The sequence below is a fragment of the Antechinus flavipes genome, chromosome 2 (genome assembly GCF_016432865.1).
Source record: "Antechinus flavipes isolate AdamAnt ecotype Samford, QLD, Australia chromosome 2, AdamAnt_v2, whole genome shotgun sequence".
Classification (NCBI taxonomy): Eukaryota; Metazoa; Chordata; class Mammalia; order Dasyuromorphia; family Dasyuridae; genus Antechinus; species Antechinus flavipes.
Window position 1 is genome coordinate 323,970,553 of NC_067399.1, and position 24,382 is coordinate 323,994,934.

The window sequence follows — 24,382 nt, forward strand, 5'->3', positions numbered from 1 at the left end:
GCCTCAAGAGCAGGAATCAAAATCAAGATCATAGGACCCCAAGATCATAGCTGACTAGAATTTCACTAAATTCTGACAGTTTTTCAATAAATCTGAGTCATGCTGCTCAAGAGCTGTTAAGTAGGTCAAAGAAATTCAGGTAGAACTGACCCTTAGTGATTTGAACTCTGGGAGGCTACCCCTTTTAGAGACTAATGCTAGGGAATTGTGGGAAATCTGTGAGAACATCGATATGTAATTGCTCTATATAGATACACACATACATACATACATGTGTATTTGTATCTATATGTATGTATTTTATGTGAAGTTCTTGTTTTTCTTTAAAAAAATATAATGGTTCTTCTCTGGGAGAAAGCAGGTTTCTCGGCAAGGTTTTCTGGAGGCAGCCTTAGTTTCAGTTGAAAGTAAATAATCACCCAAAATGCAGCCAGCTGGTAAAAACGCAAACGTTTATTTTCTCCTTCCAAAATAGCCTGGTTTATCTCTCTGCTTGGTTCTAAGAGCTCTTGCAGCTTTGTCCTTTGCTTCTGTCTCTGCTTTCTTCAGCCTCCAGAGCCAGCACCAAGTTGAATCTGTCTTGCCTCTGAGAGGGGGCTTCTGGCTCTCAATCTCCCAGAGTGCTCCTCTCAGACCCCAGTCAATGTTCCGAATTAAAACTCCTCACTCAGAGAGGGCTTCTGGCTGAACTCACTTGAGGCTCCCCTCTTGATCTAAATTCAGCTGAACTCCCTTAACTAGGCCTCTGCTTTCTTCTTATATATCAGAGAGCGGGATTATGGGTTTTCTCCCATAGTGCTCTCTGGCTCTAAGAGCTTCAAGGGAGGTGTGAATTCGGATATCTCATACTGAACCCTGAAATCTCCCAAAGGTGTGAACTCCAATGAGTAAAGGTGTGAACACAAGCATTGTATCAATTACATTGAGTTAACACTAGGATTCTAACATCTCCCTTGAGTTATCACCTTGTTTCAAGTTGAGTTAACACTAGGATTCCAACAATTGTGTGTGTGTGTGTGTGTGTGTGTGTGTGTGTGTGTGTGTGTTTGTATTTGTGTTTGTATCTCTCTCTCTACATATCTGATCAGAGAAGAATCCTTTGATCATGCTCAGAATGTTCCAGGAATGAAAAGAAAAAACTGATTTCTTCTGTAAAGAATCAGGAACAACATTATAGTAGCCTCCACAGATTCCAAGCTTGATGCTTCATCATGGCACGGAGGTGACTTTGTGCTGTCAAAGACTATACAAGCAAATTAAGTTCTAGCAGATTCTACCCTGCTGCAGAGGCTTATGATTTTGGCACCGAACAAATCTGCTTCCTGAGGACCAAAGACTAATCATCAGTTGGTCATAAAAACCCCATGAAACATAGTTTCACAGTACTGGGCAGTCCTCTTCTTACTTTTGCAATGACAGTGGTAGGATAGCGAAAAAAGGAATAAGGGATGCTAAGAATTAGGTAAGTTTTAGCCTATATATACATTTTAATTTGGCTTTTGGTGCACTAAATGTTAGATCTTTCTCCAATAATTGACAAGTAACATATTACCCAAGAAAGGGAATCTTATCAAACTCATCATTCTTGCTATAAATGAAATAAGATAAAAGAAGAAAGTTGCAAAAAAAGCAAGGATGGCTCATAGATTCTTCTTTGAGAAACAAAGGCACTGGAGAGATGATTTTATCATGTGTCCAAGTGCAATAGGAAATAAAATTTCATTGGACAGCTCATATTATTGCAATGCTCATAGTAATTATTTGCAAAAAGGTCAACATGAAAGAACAGTATAAGCACCAATATTTGTTGAAAAAAATTAAGAAGGGAAATTCTGGAAACAACCTGATTAAACCTGCCAAATTAAATCAAAATCCACACTGAAACTTTCTGACTTCAGTTCACAACTGAGAATAAGTGAAGATGATGAAAGAGGGAAAAGACTTTTAGGTGACACAGAAATCTTATTTCTCTAATCATTCATAGTTTGAGAAAATGCTAGATAGGTACTAGACATAACAAACAATAAATAATTTTAATACACAGAAAATAACCCATTACTGAGGTGAGAATCATTCTTGATTCAGCTGTTTGTCAGACTTATAAGGACAAAGCTCAAAACTAGTATAAAACTACCAAAAAAAATCAATAAAAATTAGAAAAATTAGAAAAAAAAAGAAAAATTAGAAAAATTAGAAAAAAAAGAGTGTGACAAGTGAAACAATCCTAATTTTTTCAAACAAATGCAATATTAACTTATTCAAAGAGGTCGTTTCATATAGATGGAAGAAAATGTATGTATAAAATCTATAGAAATTATATATATAAGTTTAATTGATGTAGTTCAATTGTAAAAACGAGATCAAAAGAATTTTTCAATATATTATTCAAAAAACACTCTTTTCTAAGCTGAGATAATAACCAAAGACAATAGTAGTTTAGAATAAATACTCATTAGTAAAATCCTACAGAGTATGATAATGAAAAATTATAAGGAGTAGCACTTTATAACATGAGGAAAATATTAAAAGGTAAAGCTAGTTAAAAGAAAAATTGGTCAGAGACTCAACTAAACAAAGTCATCCTGAAAACATTTAAGGAGGAAAATAAAAAGAAAAAACAAGAAAAGTCTGCAGATATTTTTAATAAATTCTTTTCAACATTGAGGACATTAGAGCCCCCATGCTTAGACATTAACATCACATCCCAGATGTATTTATACAATAAGCAGAACTGGTGTTAAAGAAAAGAAAGATAGAAAAATCAATTGAATTAGACAAAATATATATATGTATATATATAGGAAGACTATGCTGGATCAGTTGGGAGGGTATTGAGCAGTCTACTTCACAAAGTTACTAAAGGCAAAGAAGATACCAAAGGCATAAAACAAATCTTTGACACTATTTATACCAAAAAAAGTTTAAGTTGACTGAGAGACTAGTAATATCTATTGATATATTCTACTTTATCATTTATATAATTTTGAGATCATTTACACATGCTTCAGGAGAATTGAGTCAATGAGAGTATTGGCAGGGGACAGTCATTTTTTCGCAAGTGAAATCTCATGGTAGACAATATATTTGTCATCACATAATTTTTTAAAAGTGCAAATCCCCACTCCCTCTCTCTTTCTTGTGTGACCCTGGATATATCACTCAACCTCTCTATCTTTCAATTTCCTCACTATGAATTGAGGGTGTTGAAGAAAATTCCCTCTAAGGTATTTTCTAGCCTTAAATCTGGGATCGATGACCTCTGATCTTCTCCCAGAAACAAAAGTCCATGTAAATATTCTACTGGTGGTGTTATATATAAGCAAGACATAAAATGTAAATCTCCAAAGACCTGAAAATGAGTATCACCTAGAGGGCAACATACAGGTTCATGGTAGATGTGAACAGATTGCAACATTTAACAAATAAGGAACTTCAAAGACTGCCAGCAGGGAAATATATGATAGGAAATTATGATAATGATAGAGCATAAAAGGTAAAGAACCCTAATGTTCTAGGGAGATTGTTGTAGCATCAGGAGAAAATAAGGAATCCTATCCCCCTGTTAAAATTGGTCTCCAAGAAACAACTTAAGAGAGTAAGAGTCACATACGATGAGCAGGATCTTCATCACTAATCATTTAACTTTATGAGATCGCAATTCCATTTGAGTTTTGAACTAATATAGATCTAGAGTGCTAGAATTTATCAGACAGACAAATGGAGGATGCTTAGATTTTCTGCTGAGATGACCAGCAGTGGGAGCACACACCTGTGGTCCTTGCTGCAGGGAAGGCTGAAGCTGGTGGATTATTTGAGTTCAAGTGTGCTGAGGAGCAGTAGAGCTAAAGTTGATCTGGTGAATAGCACCAATGTGGCAAACACCTCAAAGTGGAGGACTACTAGACTTTCTGAGAAGGGGCAAACCAGCCTAAGTTAGAAAAACAGAGAAAATGAAAGTTTCTGTTGCTAGTCAGTATTGAGTCAGGGCCCATGAGTGACCACTGCACTTCCATAAATGTGATAGGGAGACCCTTTCTTTAACAAAAGAAAAAAAAAAAAAGATTCATTCATTGAAATGAAGACCTTGGCCAATGACAGTTTCTGCAAAGGGCTTCATCATAAGAACTTGATCCTACCTTAACACTCAAGGAAAACTCTGGGGAATTCCCAGTGAGGCTGGGTCACAACCCAAGACCTCAAGGATAGGATGTCCATATTTTCATGTTATCCTTAGATTCCACACACAGATCCAAGAAGATACCTTGCAAGAAGTGACTTGTCTAAATTTTCCTTTCTTCATTGAAATTCTATAACCTAACAACTTCTACAATAGATAGTTGCTGGCAAATAAAGCTGAAATTAAAGATAATCTTCTCATTTATATTTATTATAAGTACTACAAAACGACAAGATATCCCAACTAGTAACATTTCTTTGGTTTTTTTGTGAAACAATGATACCAATTCCCATGAGTCATATATAATTGACAAATTAATATCCCCATGTCACAGGTATAATCATGTTGCTTCCCTGTTCAAGAACTTTCAATGATTATTTGACTAGGCCACAGTCTTTTGGCAAAAGCAGAAACGCCTTGACCAAGCATTTGAGACCTTCCACAACCAGTTGCCAGCTCTCTCCAGATTTATTTCACATTACTTCCCCCTCAAGCAGTCAATTATTCCAGCCAAACTGGATTACTTCCTTTTGCACAAATATGTCACCTCCTGTTTTCCTTTATTTGAATAAATTATTCCCCTTTCCCTGAAATATACTTTCTCCTCATTTCCCTATTTAACAATCCTTCAAAGCTCAATTCATGGTTTACTTTTTCTATGAAGCTTTTCTGGGTCTATACATCTATCTCCCTAAAGTTACTAAATTTCTGTCTTCCCAGCTCTTTCAAGAGTTTTTTATTCAGTCTTTCCTTCATTTTTGTTACGTCCTACCCTATCTTATGCTTATCTTTATTCATCTTATGTCTTCCCTTCCTCCCCTATAGAATTAAAGCCCTTTGAGGCGTGGGCTGTATCACTTTTGTCTTTATTTCTCCATTACAAAGCACAGTATTTACTCATAAGATCATACAATCATAAATTTAAGGCTGGAATAGAATAGATACCCAATCAGTATTTGTTGACTTGAAGCATAAGACTTGAAAAAGGGAGTTGATAGCATTATGTCAGACACAACTCAGAAAAATTCTGTAAGGCTATTCCATGACCTCTAATCACTTAGTTCCCAGTTTGACATAATTCCACCAGTTCTCATCTCTCATAGGATTTTAACAGAGAAGGGATCTTTAAAGATGATCTAGTCTACTACCTTCATTTCACAAATGAGGGCTGGAGACAGTCAGTGTCTGACCTGAGGTCACACACTAATGAGTAGCAAAATGGAGATTCTTAAATTCAGGTCCTATAAATCCAAATCCATTGCTCTTTCTATTTGCATCTCTATCCTCATAATAATTCTAATGAAGAATATTGGGCATGCGTTGCAGAATTCCTATCCCAGCCTCTTATATATCTGATATTGCTCCTGACAGTGCTCTCCTCCTCCAGGCCAGCTGTGTTCCTTGTGCCTTGTTCCTCCCCCATCCAAGCAGCTCATCCAGAGCTTTTAATCCTATTTTTGAAATCTGCTCTGTTTTCTCAGCCTAGGGTCTTCTGTTTCCAATCTAGTTTCTTCCCATAAATGGAATTATAATTTTGGCAAGATGGAGGGGCATTTAAGGCTCATCCAACCGTACCATTTTAAATACTTTATGACCATCATTTCAAATTAACACACCTAAACTATTAAGATAATGAAAACCACCTCTTGCATTTTTGCCTCAAACTTTTAAAATAGCAGAGATCTCAAGATAAGGATTTGCTGGTTAGTTTGCTATTGAGACTTAAAAGGGAAACTTATCTCCCATTTACTTCTGATCTTACATACAAGTAGTAGAAGAAATCTAAGAAACAAGAAACTAGACCCAGACAACAGAACAAAAAGTGAAAAAAATGCCTTGAACCTTTATTTTTAGAAAAATGGGTTTTCCAAATTCTGCCAGTCTGATATCTTGGTCACTGTTTCACAACATGATTCAGATCTAGCTTTGATTCAGAATTCTCCTGACAATTTTCTATCCTAATTCCTCTAACCAAATTAACCACTCCAAAGCATTTGCCTTCTGGGATTAAAGTTTTTAACCAAAAGGAAAGATGCTAACAAGAGATCAGTGATACTTTCAATAGTTGTTTTCTTTCTTTTTGGATGATCTTATGGTAAATCTGATTCAGATTACTCACCCCCCTGCTATTACTGAGGTGGAGAGAAAAGGAGGAATAGAAAAAAGGACTGATTAATCTGAGAAAGAGGAGAATGGTAAAATGTGTCCTTGCTTCTTTCTACTTTAAGCTGTTGCCAAACCCCATCACCATCTTCTTGCCAACAGTCTGTCAAGAATTGTTGAGACATTTTCATTTTTACCTATGCAGTTTTGACTGTGAAAGTAGAGGGAAGCAGCTTATGAGGGCCTTAGGGCTGAAGATGTACCATCTCTTAAAACTTCCATTCTAGAGGTTGGGGGAAGGGAAATGGCAGGCCTTCTGGTAACCATGGTGTTTCCATGACAATGCTGGGGTAAAGCGCCCAAGGGAAAAAAGCCATTTAGGGCAGTATCCTCAGTCTTTTGCTGCGAAATTTTTTCAGAAGAAAGGTAGAATCCTCTACAATCTTGGGTGGGAAGCAATAGAAATGAGGATTTCTCCATACTTTAGTCTTTCTTCTTCCTGGTAGAATCGTTAGGTCAAGTTAAGAGCAATACTCAAGTGATGGGGAAGGGCAGAATTGAAAATGGATGCTGGATAGGGAAATAAAAGTTTTGAATCATCAGTTGTATAAAATCTATAGGTATAACATGTGAGATTAAAGTTATCTTAGAAATGGCAGAGCTTTGGGACTATCAGATCTGAATGTAAGACAAAAGCACTAAAAGTTCTGAGATGACTCTGTAAGTGAGTCTTTGAGATTCTGGTTATAGGATTTCTTGCATTCTTCCTTCTAGGGGAATAGAATTCTTCTATGATGATTGACACCTTCTTGACTAGGAACATATTTCCTTTTGCTCCATTGATAGGGTACAACAATCTGTCAATAATTCTAAAGTCTTTTGGCTTTAGTATCAGTGATCCTGAGGTCCTCTCCACTCCCCATTTCCACTACCTCATCACTCCCCACCTCCCCTGACCTTAGAGTGCTATTATTCTAACAATCTGTCAATGATTCTAAAGTTTTCTGGCCTTAGAATAGTCCTACAAACATTACTGATTTCAGATAGATAATCTGTTGGTCAGTGATAACCAAGTTCCTAAAGCAAGTGAATAGACCATTCCTCAGTTCTATTTCTAGGATATAAAATTAGCTTATCAGTGACATGAACTGGATAAATTTGTCTCCTTGCTTCTGGTTCTTTGCTAAATTCTTTTAGAATTTAGCCCACTTCAAATGACATTACAATTACAATAAATTTTGTCCCTTGACTTGGAGATGGGTTCAAGCCTGCAAATTCTTTTGAGATACCTCGGGACACCCATCTGTAACCTCCCAACCTTTGGGGCTCCCTTCTGAACTTCAACACCACTGTCCATTGAAGCTCACCAAACCTTAACCTTCATGAAGAGGAGCATAAGCAGATGCCTGGACCTATCTGGACTAATCCTAAAATGAAACCTACCCACTATCCTGGATTTGTGTATTCTTGGATCCTCACATTCCTTTACCACTTTAATGTCTCCCCAGACTTTCAAAGCAGTGGCCTCCAATAGTCCCCTTGCCTTTCACAAAAGCCAATCCTTACATTCAATATATAATCTCATCTTCTTGGTGCCAGTGAATAAGCAGTTGAACTTGACCTTAACTCCCTGCTTATTAGCAAAAAATACTTTTTCCAAGATCATTTTCAGTGGGGTGTAGAGGAAGAAGTATGGAAACTGGAAGTACTTGAAAATTTGCAGAATTAAAAGTTACAATGCCTATATCTTTTCCCCCATCTAAAAGAAGCCATCCCTGAAAAATGGGCCAACCTTAAGAAAGGCTAGGTCATCTCCAGTTTCTAGGATATCCAATAAATATGAAATTTCCAATGCTTTTGTCACATCTGGGCTTTGTATGTATGTTGAGACAGTGGTGACAAAGTGGGACATGGTTATATCCAAGTTATTACCAAGGGAATACTACTTTAACTGCAACATAAACAGTAAGCATTAAGATATCATCTGGTAGTTGGAAATATAGGTAGGCAGAGATAGTTGGGTATTCTGGATTCCTAGCTCTTTTTTTTCCATGGTGTCCATAGGTAGCATCTCCATTCTTTGCCTTGTTTTACCATCTATGAAACAGAGGCAAGCAGGCACACTTACCTCAGTCCAAGGAACAGGGAACATGTGGTCAGCCTGCTGAGCACTCATTTGAGGGGGTGGAAAGCAGCCAAAAAAAAAAAACCCCATCAAAGCATCCGCATAACACACCCAGAGAGCTAGGTTACTCCTTCCCTCTCCCACCCCCACCCCCACCCCCACCCCTGCCCAGATCTACTTCCAAAGAGCTCTTGAGCAGCATTCAATCCAGGCTAGTGGGTAAGGGGGGAGGGAGGGAGGGAGGACAGACATGCATTAGCATCCCTCTCTTTTCCTTCTCTTCCCCACCCACCAAGGAGTTTGCATGAGAAGAGATTGAAGAGTGGGGGAAGGGAGGGAAGAATGCATCATCAGAAACACAAAGGAAAGAAAACTAAAGGGGGAGGGGGATTAATCATAAATTGGGGCTGCTGCAGCTGCACAGAAGGTGGAAAAGGAGGACTGGAAATAAGCTAAGGCTATAAAGGCAGAGATGATACCGAAACAGGGTGAGAGCGAGAATACAGGACAAGTAAAGAATAAAAAAAGTCCATTGGTCTAAAAGAGGAAGGAGGAAAAGGGAGGAAAGGGGGAGAAAAATAGAGCTATTTCATTTGCTTTTTTGTTTTTAAATTTTTCATTTTTAAATTTTTTTTTCTTTCTTTCTTTTTAAGAATCTCACACCTGATATTCCACGTTCCATCCATTTCGGTTCACCAAGGGCAATGAAGAAATTCTCTTGCCTTTCGTATTCCTCCTCATCTACTATTTTAACCCTTACGGTTTTCCTGTAGGGACAACAAGAGAGACAGTGTGTATAGTGGGTTGGTTGGCTGGTCTCCTGGAGTGCATTCTGCAATATAGTACCCATTGCTCTCATCACATGCAGCCCCATCCCGCCACAGCCACTGGCAGGATTTTGTTGGTGGTGGTGGTGGTGGTTTTGGCTTTTTGTAGGTTGGGGGTTTTTTGGTTGTCGTTCTAAAAATAATCATAATAATAATTGGTCTCCGTTTTTCTTAACATCTCAGTTGTAAATCTTACAGGTGAGTGGGGAAGGGAATTGGAGGAGGCAGGAAGGATTGGTAGGAGGAGAGAGGGAAGAGAGGGGTAGGAGAAGACAGGGAGAAGATTTAGTCCCTGCTGATGGTTAGTGGGAGGTATCTTTCTGCCACACACATTCCATCAGGCATCACATGGTATTGATGGCACTCTGTCAACTGACTGTCTGCCAAGATTGGGCAATATAGCCAAGGAGATAATTTACCTCTCCTGAGTCTAATATCCGTCTTTCATGAAAGATCTAAACATAATGAGAACAGGGAGCTGGAGAAAGAGAGAGGGAGAGAGAAGCAAGTCTTCCTACACTGTCTCTGGCTCTAAGATGGCTGATTGTATACTATGACTTTTTTTTTCCTGCTCCAGAGTTTTGTTGGTTGTTAGAAAAGATATGTCAAAGTTACCCTTTGACAATTGCAATAGACATTTAAGTTGCCTGTAAAGCAGAATTACGTAAATCGAATTCTAAATGCCCATTACTTATATAATTATGCATAACATATATAATTATATTAATGTAAGTGATGCTGTATCCCAAAGTTGGCTCTAATACATGGCTCAATCACCATGAAAAAAAAATACCCCAATGCCTAACACAACATCTAGCTTATAGCAAGTGACTGATAATTGCCTGTTGACTTGACTTATCTTGATACAAACAGAGGTAATTTTCTGACTCTTGAGTAGCTCAAAAAAGTGTACAGTTTCTTTTTTTTTTTTTAATGGAATGTAAAATGGAAGTAAAACTAAAGGAAAAGCCAGAGGCAGGAATTTTCTGTGATCATAACCATTATATACCTACTGGCATACAGCTAGGCAACCTCCATTGTTGAACTGTTCCTTTAAAACACACACACACACACACACACACACACACACACACACACACACACACACTCCACAGAAGCAGCCACTATCCTCATTTATTTTTAGCTGTTCACATTGGACTAAGGCTGAAATGCCCCTGAGGGCTGAAAGGACTTGAACATTTCATAAGCCTGAATCTTTAGGTATCTACTGAACTAATTTCCTACCTCATTTCAGGGAAATTTTGTAGGTTTGATTTTTTTGTTGTTGTAAGGATCACTTGTTCTACATGGATGCCAACAATCTAGCTAGGCTCCTATTGCCTAAGTAGATAGTTCTGCATACCTGTGTTCAGCTCCTTAGGATTCTTGTTTGTTTATGTATTTCTATGTATTTTCTCTATCTTGTCTCCCTTTAGATCAAAGGTTTTTAACCTGGTGACCATGAATTAATTTTTTTAATATTTTGATAACAATATTTCTGTATAATTGGTTTCCTTTAAAATACTATTTACTTTATTTTCTTCATTTAAAAACTTTATTTCATAGATTTTACCTACTCCCAAATAATTCATGAAAAGTATCTATTTAATCTAAGCTAGTAACTCAGGGGTTGGGAGGAAAGAGAGAATGGACATGTATAGCATTTCTTTCTTTTCCTTCTCTTCCTCAATAATCAAGGAATTGTTTGAGAAGCCATTGAGGAATGGAAGAAGGAGATATCATTAGATTGTTAAATGATCAGTAGCACAAAAAAAGTTTTAAGAACCCTACCTTTTAAATTTTAAACTCTTTGAGGATAGAGACCAATATTCTCTGGAAACACGTTGTTTTGTGCCCTAAGTGAAATATTTCTTTCCTGGTTGTCAGCCATCCAGGGGTAGGGAGAAAAGCCTCCAATGTAATATTGATCAGAATATTTTCTTTATACTTTCTTCCCTGTCTTTTCTGTCTTTCTCCTTTTCTCTCTCTCTCTCTGCACCCATTCTCTTGGCCCCCCTCTGATTCCACAAAGAAAGCAAGCACTACTGAAGAGATCCCTTATGGGTACCATGTGACAGGTTGACGTGTACGGCAGTGTTAAGGACAGAGCAGAGAAAGAGAGAGAGAGAAAACAGGAAGAGAGGATAAGAGGGAAAAAAAAGGAGAGTGGATAACAAAAGTGAGAAGAAAAGAAGGTAAAAGAAGAAGAAAGATTGTTAATGTTAGTGTGGAGGACAGGGTACTACACCTTTCTGTAAACTCATATCCACCATGCGGGGCCCCATCAGTTCAATGAAGTAATTCTTGTTTTTCTCATATTCCTCATCATCAATTACCTTGATGTGAATTGTTTTGCTGTGGATGGAAAAAAAGTATCATAAGCAGGCAGAAGTGGGGCACACTAACCAGGAAAGGAGAGGACTAGAGTTTTAAAAAAAAAAAAAAAAAGGAAGAAAGAAAGAAAGAAAATTGAATGAGACCAAAAGGTCAAAGTCAACTCAAGCACCATACAACTTCAATGCCTAAGAGAATATGCTGAGGTCTCTCCTAAGCTTAAACTTCAAAAGGAACCAGTTACAGTTTTTACAAATCTCAAAGAAATCGACAAGTAATAGTCAGGTCTTTGAGCCCAGAAAAACTACAAAAGTTCCTCAGTTCCATATGGATAACTAAAATAAAACATGGTTGACTGAAGCTCTATCTGAAATCTCTTTCTTAGGAAAAAAATAGGGTGGAAGTAGAAGGTCAAGGATTGTTAGACCAGACTTATTTGGGGTTCAATTAAATGTTTTATTTATCTTTAAAAAAAAACCTTTAAAAAAAACAAATTTTAAATTCCTTTCAAGCAGGAACTGCTTTTTGGGGTAGAGAGGCTGGAAGACCTCTGTACCTCAAATGCCTAGTATAATCTCTTACTGTATAACACTGTTGGCATAATACAAATATTTATTGAATTGAATTATGGACTGTCCTCAATATAATCAAAACTTTCTCCCATAGAGATGGATAATATTGCTGATTTGGTTAGATGAAATAATGTTCTTTTAATTTGTAGAGGAATTGGAATAATAGCTTTCAGGGAGAAATTTAAGAGCTCTGTCATGACTTTTAGTGAAATTTGTATTCCCAAATCTGATGTAATTTTGTTTACCTATTATATACCAGTGTCTTCTCTATTCTATTTCTCTGTCCATTTAAAAAAAACATCAATATGTTTATTGGCTGATGTGTTCTGCTCAAGTAAGATGTACCAAGTCATTATAAGGCCCTTAGTTGTCCATCTCCTAAACATCTATTTATTTATGCTGTTTACCTAGAGTCAAAATTATTATTTCATCATTCCTAAAATGAAAAGTCATTGGTCATTACTCCAAAAACCCATACTGACTAGTCATTCAGTGAGTAGCTTCAGGTTGGGGAGAGGTCACAAAAGATAGATTGTGAGCCCTTAAAGACCATCATTTTGGGGACATGTTGCCTTTGACCTTTCTACAGAGAAGAGAGTTGATATCTCAACCATAGTGGTTAGGATTTGGTAATGGGTCAGCCTAAAGAAATTTTCCCTATTTTTTATAGTCATGAAGAGTAGTAAATAAATAAAAAGCATAGTAAATCTGTAGAGCTTGAAACAGTATAGGACAGAAACAAGGGCTTCAGTAAAATGTATGTTATTCTGATCATAAGTATTCCCTCCAGAGATATGTATTGCAACCTCTCTGCCTTTGGTTAATAGATGGGCTTCAAGACTTGCACATCTAATTCCAAGACAAACAGCAAGTACATCATTGACTTTTATTTAAAGTCTTTCCAGTTTGATAGGATCAGTCAGACCCATAGTCCATTGGCATAGTCTTCAAGAACCTTTAGAGCAGGACTTCAGTGGAGAAGAAACAGAAATAGTTTCAAGATGGTCTTAAGAGAAGTCCATGGAAGAAAAAAAACCCAAGTTATTAAAGAGGTTGGGGAAATGCAATAATTTCTGAGTATGATGTCATGAAAGCTAGCCATATTTTCCTAAAAAAAATCCCCCTTGTTCCTTTTTCCATACAATATGTGCATAAAACAGTATAGCCTTTCTTGGCTTCTCTTCTGTTATGAGCAGAATTATCAAATCCAACCTTCATTCCTATAGAAAACAGAGATGAAAGATTAGGGATTAAATTGCAATTAAAAGCTTAAATTAGACTTTGGGTAGAATAAGTTGATGGAGGGAAGAAGCATTTATGTAGTGTCTACTTTCTGTCAGAGTTTTGCTTTACAAATATTATTTCATTTGATTCTCATACTCTGCAAGATAAGTGTTCTTATCCTCATTTTATAGTTGAGGAAACAAGCAAACTGAGCTGTATGCCTAGGGTCATGGTAATGTCTAAGGCCAGAGTTGAATTCAAGTCTTCTTGACCCGAGACCACTGTGCCAGCAGCTGCCTCAAGCTACCTAGTAAAGTTGTAAAATACTCCTTCCCTATCTACAGATGGAGTAGATAGACATGTTGCTCTATTATTTGAGATTCTATCTTACCCAGAGGCTTGCTAAATTGCTTCCAACCACTGAATTCTGAAACTAGTCCCTATTTTTGCTCACTACTCAAGTCATAAAGAACAAGTAAAATTCAATGAAAAACATCTAAATTATGTGATTTCCTATGAGTTTTTAACTTAGAATTAATTACAAATATCTTTGAATAAAACACATTATATACTTAATATAATTACATATTATATATAAAATATAAATAAATATGTAATAAAAATACATTATATCTGTAATTCAGACAAAAAATCAATCTCAGCCTGGACAGGAAAACTATCAGCACAAAGAAACTAAACATTCTGGTTTCTTTAGTCCTCAACACCAGAAACTGAGGGACATGTCAGGATTCTCTGTCAAACTATGTTTCTCAGAAAAATAGTGAGCATGCAGGTTTTCCAAATTCCATACACTTATATGCACTGTGTCATAGGCTTCTTCATGTCATTTATAACTCTGTAAACCTTCCTTCAGTCTCAAAGTTGAACTGAAATAAGGAAATTTAAATTTTGATGCAATTTATTATTTTAGAATCTTTATATTCAATTCATCCACTATTCCTTCTTTCTCCTTCCATCTCTGTAACCATTTATGTAATGCTCTTGGAGCCAAAGTATTCTAAGCATGTGTTCCTAAATTTAATCTGGCACCTTAAGAGCCAAGAGTGCTTTGAGAGGTTTCTAGTGACTACTCACACCTCCACTACAATTCTTTCTGTTTAAGCCACTGCCAGACTATGCAGAATTTTGATCCCAAGACCTGGCAGTGGCCATGGGGAAAAAAAGAAGCATTATGACATAATAGCATCAGTAGCCAAGATGGGATTAAGTTAGTGCTTACCCATGTTTTGTTGGATCATAACTTAGCAGATTCTCTTGTGCCAGGGAGTTACTACTTTTCAGATCAGACCACCCCTGGTCTCTTTCATCATTGGAAGGCCACATCCTTCAGTGGGGAAAACATACTCCAGCTGAACTTCTGAAATTTATTCTCAAGATCTTATGAGTTAATATTGGAGATAATGTAGATGATCACAGAACTTTACTCTGCTTGTCCCAGAGAACAAAAGTAGAAACAATCAGTAAAGTTATAAGGAAGTGGATTTCAGTACACAATAAAAAAGAATTGAGAAGTCAGAATCTCAGAATTGGAAGGGACCCTCCAATCCAATTTGTGCCTAAAGAGGAATCTCCTTTATGATTTACTATCAAATGGGCACCAATTCTCTGCTGAAAGATCTACAGTGAGAGGGGAGCTCACTACTCATCCTATTTTCATGCATCACTAATTGTTAGAATGTTTTGCTTTAAATCAAGCCAAAATGTTCTTCTTTATAACTTCCACCAAATAAGGGAAATGTTATTCCCAGCTCTAATCTCTGGAGCCAAGCAGAAAAAAATGACAACTAACAAGTCACCTTCAATTTTCTCTTCTTTAAGTTATAATTCCCTATGTCTCTCAAAGTAGCACTGTTTTCAATCCCTTCATTATACTAACCGCATTCCAATTTGTCAAAAACTTCCCTAAAAAAGTCAGTCCAGAATTAACCAGATGAGGGTTAAACCAAAACCAAATGAAAATATACAATATTTTCATACCTAGCTTAGGAATTTAGTTACTTAGTTGGAATAGCAAAAAGTATTGGAGCTTCATGACATAAAAATGGCAAAAAAATCAAGATTCAAATCTGTTTTATTGTATAAGATTTAAAAAATAATACATGTAAAGTACTTTCTAGGTCTTAAAGTATTATATAAATGCCAGCTATTGTTACAAGGCCTTTATAGTTTTGAGGTATTAAAGAGTAACTCAAAGAGCAGTATAGATATATACAAGGTGTGAGATGATACAATGTTTTTCAACATTGGAAATGAGAAATTATGAAAGAGAAGTGAAATATTCCTATATCAAAGGAATATATGAGCAACAATGAGGATTGACTGGTCTCATGGTGAAATGGAAGGATATTAAGTAGACTATTAAGTAGGACATCAGTGATAGAAGGCCTGTATATTCCACTAGCAGTCTCATAATGCAAGAGTCCTGGTGGATGCCCTGTGACAAGAATATGAACAAGAACGTGAACAAGAACTGCACAAAATGTATAACTTCTGACAGAAATGTGATGGACACAAGATGCAGAATAAAATCTATATTTTTGGACATGATTGATATAGAAGCTTGTGTTTTCTTTTCAGTGGAGGAGAAGAGATAGAAATAGGAAGAAGAATGGAGAATGAATAGTGTTCCCTCCAAAAGAGAAGAACAAAAGCAAAGCCAGAAGCAATCACAGTCAGGATAGCTTTGAAATTTGCACAGTGAATTTGTTATGTCTTTTTAAAAAAATACAAATTCTACTTAATAGAAAATGATAGTTTTTCTCTCCTCCTATTCTACAGAATATAAGGAAATTACTCAGTATTTATTAAATTCTAATTTAAAAAGAAAGAAAAAATAGAATGGCAAACATAGGAGGGCTGCAATCTAAATTGTTGCAGGCAATTCCCAAAATGATGAGATCATAGTTCTACCTGAATGAGTAAATAAGTGGTCATAAGGGATAGATTCCTCTATAAATAATAAAAATATTATGCATAATCTTACAAATCCTCAAAATATGTCCTACTTTATCTTGGTATTGCCACTGGATATGTAAAATAACTCTCTCAAAACACATTGTTTTCAAATTACAAACTGAGGCTGATAATATTTCTCAATGTCTAAAGCTAAATTGTCCAAAAATAGCTTAAGCAATATCATGAAGTAGTGAGTTTTTCCATCAGTGACCCCTTGTCAGGGATGATATAGATAGAAAGTACGTTTTCCATGGAAACTGGACAAGAACTGTGAGATCCGTTCCAACTCAAGAATTTATGATGTTAAGAATCTCTATTTCTTGAATTTTCATAATACATCTTTAAGAGAGGGATAACTGAATCCCAATTCAAGAAGGTGACATACTAACCTCTATGACTCCCATTTTTCAAAGTAACCTTCAAAGCCAAGCCTTGGGTCAGGCTTGATGACTTCTTCCTTTCTTCAAATTTCTACTGTACAACTCTTTACATTATCAAAAAGGGTTCACTAGTTCTAAATTTATCATTTTTTTTCAGGCCCAGACAGAGTTCATAAATCTTTATTCTGGCATCCAGTGATAAAGGATGGATAATGAACTTCTGAGCTTTTCTCTGATGCTTTTGGAAACCTCACACTCTAATCTACTCCTTTCTCATCTAAACTCTACATTCTTGCTGATTAAGACCAACAACTTCCAAGATCTAAGATTTCAGGGTCTGGATAAAGTGAAAAGAGAGCTCTATTATAGTCACATCATGTTGGTAGAGCAACAAGGTAGTTTCAGATTCTCACACTGGGTCTCCTTAGCTGTGACTTGGAAAACTGACATTAATTGTTTCCTCTTAGGAATAAGTAGAGACCTGAGAATGGATCACTGGAACTCTCTTAAAAGTTATCTCTGACTTTATATTAATTGATTTACATGTGGGACAGATACTAAAGTTAAGTTGAATTAATAATAGCCAACATTTATATAACACCTACTATGTGCTGAGTATCACACTATCTTATCTTACTAGATTCTCAGAACAATCCTGTGAGGGAGGTATTATTATTATTATTTTCATCTTACAGAAAAGTAAAGGGAGGGAAACAGAGATTAAACAGCGTCATACAGTTAATAAGTATCTGAGCTCAAATTTGAACTCAGAATTTCCTGACTCCGGGCCTGTCACTCTATCCATTGTACCACTTAGCTGTCTAGATATAATAAATATTAAATGTCTTATTCATGGGATTTCATATCCCACTGTGCTCTGCATCTAGAGTATTAAGTTTAATTCCATAAATATATTTTTAAACTTTAAACAATTTAAAGCTTAAAATTTAAATTAACTAAAAATTAAATTTAAATCATAAAATAATTTAAATTTTATATTTAAAAATTTCTCTTTTATTATTACAAATATAACAAATATCAACATTTCCCTATACAAAAAAGGAAAAAGAGGAATGAATATAAAATTGTGATTCTCCACTCCTTTGAGATTTTTGTGTATTTTAAATTTAACATGGTAATTTAAACACTGTCTTGTTTATCTATATACCCTTCTTTTAAAATGATAGATTAATATTTCTGTAGTATTATCACTCCCTCTACTCCCTTAGTTTCCTCCTTATTTGTAAATGACTGATTGATATTTTTCTTTTTATGTAGTATCACTATCACTCACTCTACAACTTCTTTACTCTCCCCCTTATTTTTAAATGATTGGTTTTTTTCTTTTTTTGTAATATAAGTATCACTCCCTCTATTACTCCTTTACTCTCCCTTCTTAATTTTAAATGATTGATTGAAATTTTTCTTTTTTCTTTTGTAGCATCATTACCATTCCCTCTACTATTTCTTTGCTCTGTCTCCACCAAAAGTGTTATATATCCTTTAACAAATCAATTAGAAAAGGGCTCTTGTTTTTTATATTAGTTTAATTTCTTTTTCTGATATTAAGCTACTTAAATAATATATTTCTATTATTATTCTATGGGTAGTTTATTTTTTTTAATCCATTTCATTTGTTATAAACTTTCTTGGCATATAATTGAGCAAAAATTTCTAATAACTTCTTTTATGTCTTCATTTGTTATAAAGTTTCCTCTTTTATTTCTAATATTAAAAATTTCTTTTTCTTCCTTTAATTTAATCTAATTTAATTTAATTTTGGTGAGGCAACTGGAATTAAGTAACTTGGCCAGGGTCACACAGCTAGTAAGTATAAAGTATCTCAGGTCTGATTTGAAGCCAGGCCAGTTCTCTATCTACTGTTAATACTTAGCTGCCTCTTCCTTTTATTTTTAACCAGATTAGGTAAATTGATTTATTTTATTCATTTCTCCTCTCTGAAAAAGCTTCTAGTTTCAATTGTCAATCAAATTTTTGTAGTTTTTAATTTTTTCCATCTTTTTTTATTTTCAAAATTTCTATTTTTGTGTTTGGTTGCTGTGTATTTTTTTGTTTTACTAATTGGTTATGGGTTTTTTAATTGCATACTCAATTTATTAATTTTATGTTTCTTTCTTGGTTGTTGAAGGTGTTGAGAGTTAAGAATACCCCCACCTCCCCAAGGTCTGCTTTGGCAGCATCCCAAAAGTTTTGTTATGTATCTTCATTTTTCTCATTTTGTTTGATGAAATTATCCATTGTTTCAACAGGCTTGTTCTTTGACCTACCAATTCTTTAGGATTAAATTATTTAGTTTCCATTTAAATTTGACTCTTTTCTTCAAAGTTCCTTAATTGAGCACAGACTTATGGTACAATGGTCAATAAATGATGTGTATAATATTTTTGATCTTCTGAATCTCTCTGATTTTTTGTGCCTGTCACATGATCACTTTTAGTAGAGGTAGGCACTGTCTCAAAAGGGACATAGATGAATTGGAGGGTATCTAGGAGGCAATCAGTTGGGTGAAGAGTCTGAAAATCATAACAAATTAGTAATAGAGCCACAGAAAGAAGAATACTAAGGGCAGACTTGATCTTCTTCAAATGGTTTTAAACTGTATGCAGAAAAAGGAATGAATTCTTATTTTTTTAAAAGTAATTTTGCTTCAGAATGCTTTGCTTCTTCTGAGGGCAAGCTAATAAGCAATGTCCAACTGGGAGGAGGGGGGGATAGGAAAATAAGCATTTCTTAGGAGACTACTGTGTGCCAAGCATTGTGCTAAGAGCTTTATAATTATTATCTCATTTGAAATTAAACATAACCCTGAGAGGTAAGTGTTGTTAATTATACTTATTTTACAGTTGAAGAAACTGAGGCAAAGATAAGTTAAATGACTTGCTGTGAATCACATAACTAGTAAGTGTCTAAGACTATATTTGAGCTCTGATCTTCATAACTCCAGAATCAACATTCTTTCCATTGTATCACCTAGCTGCCTAAATGACTAATGCCTACTGACTCTACGTTGCTGACATATTCTCCATAGTAATTGTTAATGGGGCCAAAGTCTTACCAGAAATACATAATAGGTGGTTAATAAATATTATTTGTAAAAAGAGGAAAAGACCTATTTTTACAAAACTACTTATAGCAGTTTTTTTGGGATGGATAAGAATTGGAAATCAAATGGATATTCGTCAAATGAGGAATGGTTAAAAATGTTACCATATATGATTGTAATGGAATATTATTGTGCTATAAGAAAAGATAAGCAAGATGATTACAGAAAAACCTAGAGAGACTTACATGAATTGTAACTGTACACAGTAACAGCAACATTGTTCAATGAAGAATAATGAATGACCTAGGTATTGTCAGTAATACAATGATCCAAGACAATCCCAAAGGGACTCATGAAGAAACATGCTATCTACCTCCAGAGAAAGAACTAATAGTGTCTGAATACAGACTGAAGCATGCTATTTTTTCACTTTCTTTTTTTTCAATTTGAGCCTTCTTGTAAAAAATGACTAATATGAAAATGTTTTATATGATTGTATATATATAACATGTCTGATTACTTACCATCTCAGGGTGGAAGGGAGCAGAGAAAGGGAAGGAGGGAGAGAATTTGGAACTCAGAACTTTTATTAAAATGTTTTAACATGGGGGAAATTTTATATGTGTGTGTATACATACACACATTTTGTTTGATCAGAAATAATCATGAAGATACATTTTTAGGTGAGATTACTGTATAATAAAATCTAGCTGAGAATCCTATTGTTTCTACTAGCAATACAGCCATAATTGTTAGATCTTTATGGGAAGAACACCTACAAAGATACTATGTCAGGTGACTTTCTACTCATCTCCTTCACATCAGAACATCAACAACCATTCACAGGTACTTGTTCACCACAGCTCATACTTGATTGTCTCAGGGGACTCAAGGACATAGCATGTAAGGATGATGTTTAGAGATTGAAGATACTTCAGAAGTAGACCATCAAGGCCAATCCCCTTATTTTACAAATGAAGAAACTAAAATTTTCCCAGGATCACACAATTACTAAGAGTCTGAGATAGAATTTGAATGTGAACCTTCCTCACTTCAACTCCAATACTCTATCTACTGCACCACCTAGTTAAAACATTGGTTCTTGCATGAATAGCTTTTATTTCTATGGCTAAAAAGAAAAGAGAAAATTTAGAGTAGTGCCTCTGACATAAGTCTGTGTTTCTCTGCTCTAGAGAATAATAATTGGGCAGCATGGTCATGAACCATAAGAAGTATCACAATAATGATTCTCAGGAAAGCTGTGAAGTTTATATCTACAGGAGTGACCATCCTTTTGGAAGCAGTAATGAGCTTAAGCAATGCATGTCATGCCCAATATTCAAAAATATTGAATAGATTTGTAATTCAGAGATCATACAAAGAGAAAGGGACTAGATCTGTGATTTCATTTGGTCCAGAGAGCTCCTCTCCCAACACAGGGCAGCACTTCCACAACAATTTCATCTTAAAATCGAAATTCCTCAGCTTGTCATTAAGGTTATTTTATAATCTGGGTCAATCTCTATCCATCCCACTTCTACTAAGTATATATGACCTAAGTATATGTAGGTCAGCTAGATGACACAATGAAGAGAGTGCTGGCCCTGGAGTCAGGAAGGAGGATCTGAACTCAAATACTTACTATATACTATTCTGTAGGTGAGTCACTTTACTTTATTTGCTTCAGTTTTTTCATCTGTAAAATGAGCTGGAGAAAAAAATAGCAAAGCACTCCAGTATCTTTGCCAACACACACACACACACACACACACACATACACACACACACACACCCCAAATTGGGTCACAAAGAGTCAACAACGACTGACTCAACAACTCAATATGTAAATCTTCTCCTCCAGCCAGTCTAGTCTACTTACTGTCCTCCAATGAGGTTATGATCATTCCTTCAATGCCTTTGATCTTGATTTTCCATCTTCCTCTCACCCACCCAAAGCCTATCCAATCCTTCAGGCTCAAAATCAGGAATTATTTCTTGCTAGTTTTCTTTGACTAGTCCAATCCATAGTAATGCCTCTTGTCTGACTTTTTAAGGTAAGTAATTGTCTTTACCACTCATTTTCGCATATAAAAGCTATCCAATATATTGCAATATAGTATATACTATATTGCATTGCAGTATCATTTGGTCTAATATTTGTGTCATGTGCTTAGACATTTCTTCTTATCTTAATATTAATAATAGCTAACATTTAAATAGTGCTTGTTATGTGCAAAGCACTGTGCTTAATGACTCTCCTGTGTAGAACACATTCCACTTATTGCCCCTTCCAGTCTGTTGGTCACTTGTAAAATGAACACCATTCTAGTCTCTAGGAAAGTTTTTGCAGACAAAAATCACCCTTGGGAGTCATCAATCAAACATAAAACAGCCCTCTCAAAACTATTCCTGGTTTTCATTCTCCATCATTGTCATAATAATTTTTTTTTAATGAGAGTCAGGGAAAAGAAAGGAGATAGTTTTTCCCTACTAATCTACATGACAAAGTTACTTACAAGCCCTACTGAGGAAAAACTGGAGGCTGTGAGGAAAAAAAACTCCATCCCTGCTGCTCCGTGGTCAGAAGTGTTCTCATTGAGAACACTGAGTTTAAAAGTAGAAACTACATATTAGGAACAAACTAGTTCTGGGAAAGTAATATGTATATTATTATATGATAGAGGACTATAAATGTATGCTCTATATAAATAAATATTTATAATTACATTATATGTAAATTACATGCTTATATGATAGGGGTTTGTATATGAATGTCCTATATATAAGTATGTCTTGTAACATAAATATTGTGTAATAAGTTTTATTTTTTGCAAAAAAAAATTAATACTGAGATAATATATAAATTGAATTTTGCAAATTAAAAAGAAAATTTTTTGATGTTCAGGAAGTAATTTAAAAAGAATATCGGTTTTGGGTGTTGATGGTGGGGTATAGTGCCTTCTTTCTGATGGATCCTAGGAAGGAGTTTTACCTTCATAGCTGACTTATAAGGCCAGTATTTTGATTAAATTACTTGGACTCTTCACTTAGGTTTTAATATATAGTTTTCAAATAGGCCTGCAAGAGGTATAAGGACCATAATTAGGAGGAAGTAGAGCATAGAGGCCAGCTGGCCAATAATAATCAATGGTTGTTCTACAGGTTGGCCCCCGATTCAGGTAAGTGTGATTAGGTTAGCAGTGAGAATGCAGAATAAGGTTTGAGAGACTGGTCAGAATATTATGCTTCGTTTGGTTGGCTGTGTGGAGTAGTGGGATAATTAGGAGGATTAGGATAGAAGCTAGTAGGGCAAGAACTCCACCTAATTTGTTGGGAATTGAGTGGAGGATTGCATAAGCAAATAGGAAGAATCATTCTGGTTTGATGTGGAGAGGGATGTTTAGGGGGTTAGCTGGCGAGAAGTTAGTTGTCTGGGTCTCCGAGCAAGTCTGGTTGTTTCTAGGATACCTCATAGAATAACTTCACTAAGACTCTTGCCTACTTATACTCAAAGCAATGATAGCTTGGGGTTTCCAAATCATCAGTAGGGAAATGAATCTCTAGCCATTGGAGCATAATTTTCCTATTCTATATAATCCTTTCATTTCCCAGTCTTCTCAGACAAGGAGACTTCTAACTTCCAACTTACCTTTCTTAATTTGTCCCTGGAACACTAAGCCATGAGGAAAAAATTGGAGCCATTGGTTTGGGCACAAATGATCCCAAGCCCCAAAGTTGATAAATGTCCCTTATGGAAAGACAGAGAGAATAATCTATAAAAATCATTTTATTTAACAATGTGTCTTCTATCAGCGCAATAGGGAATAACTGACTGATTATCTGATTAATTGTTTTGACAATGTTGGACTGCCTATCTTACTTTCTCTCTCTGCTAGAAACCCTATTTTTTACTCTCTTGGATCCCAGTAGAAAGGAGAAATTTGTATTGCTTTTCTGTCAATTCTGTCAATTCAGATGCTCTAACTTCATTGTGCCTTAAGTAAAGAGAAAAAAAGCCAGGTCCTGATGACCTGAGTAAGTTACAATTGAGGGAAAATCTTTGAGTTTTATAGTGGATATTCCTACTGTTTCAGGCTCATAGGGAAGTAGGGAAAAGGTCTTAGAGCTAATCTGACTAACCCTTTGCAATAAAGGAAATTGAGTATCTAAGATGCTATGTGACTGAGATACTATCAAGTTCATACAAATAGCAAATGACAGAATAAGGATTTGAATCCAAGTCCTTTTACTAACAAATCTGAATCTCTTTATACTGTACCATACCAGTCCATGTATCCAGATACGTAGAAGGGAGTTGGTAAAAATCTTGTAATATACCTAAAGTTCTAAAAGTCATCAGTTAGGACCTTGGCTTCAGTTCTTCCTCAGATACACCGTGAATATTCAATACCACAGATAGAAAGACCCTTTTCCTTACTTTTCCCAAGCTACCAATGTAGTCATATTCCTCTGCATTCTATAATCTCTGCTAGGACCCAGGCTAGACCAAGTTATTCTGGGAACCAGAGAAATTGGATTTTAGTCCCAGCCAAAGCATAGACTGACTCTTCTGAGTCATTTAAGTAACTAGTGTTCTGTT

The 24,382-nt window shown here is 35.6% G+C and overlaps 1 protein-coding gene across 4 annotated transcripts in view; it reads right to left on the bottom strand.

Moving 5' to 3' along the window:
- The window catches only part of SLC8A3 (solute carrier family 8 member A3), a 208,155-nt gene that overhangs the window by 12,972 nt on the left and 170,801 nt on the right, over nucleotides 1-24,382 (bottom strand). For 2 of the 4 annotated variants that reach the window (XM_051977689.1, XM_051977691.1), the window contains exon 3: nucleotides 9,069-9,172. In XM_051977689.1, the coding sequence (XP_051833649.1) occupies nucleotides 9,069-9,172 (104 nt within the window). Of the gene's footprint in view, nucleotides 1-9,068; nucleotides 9,173-11,480; nucleotides 11,588-24,382 lie in introns of all 4 variants that reach the window. The other 2 variants (XM_051977690.1, XM_051977688.1) reach the window with 1 other exon arrangement.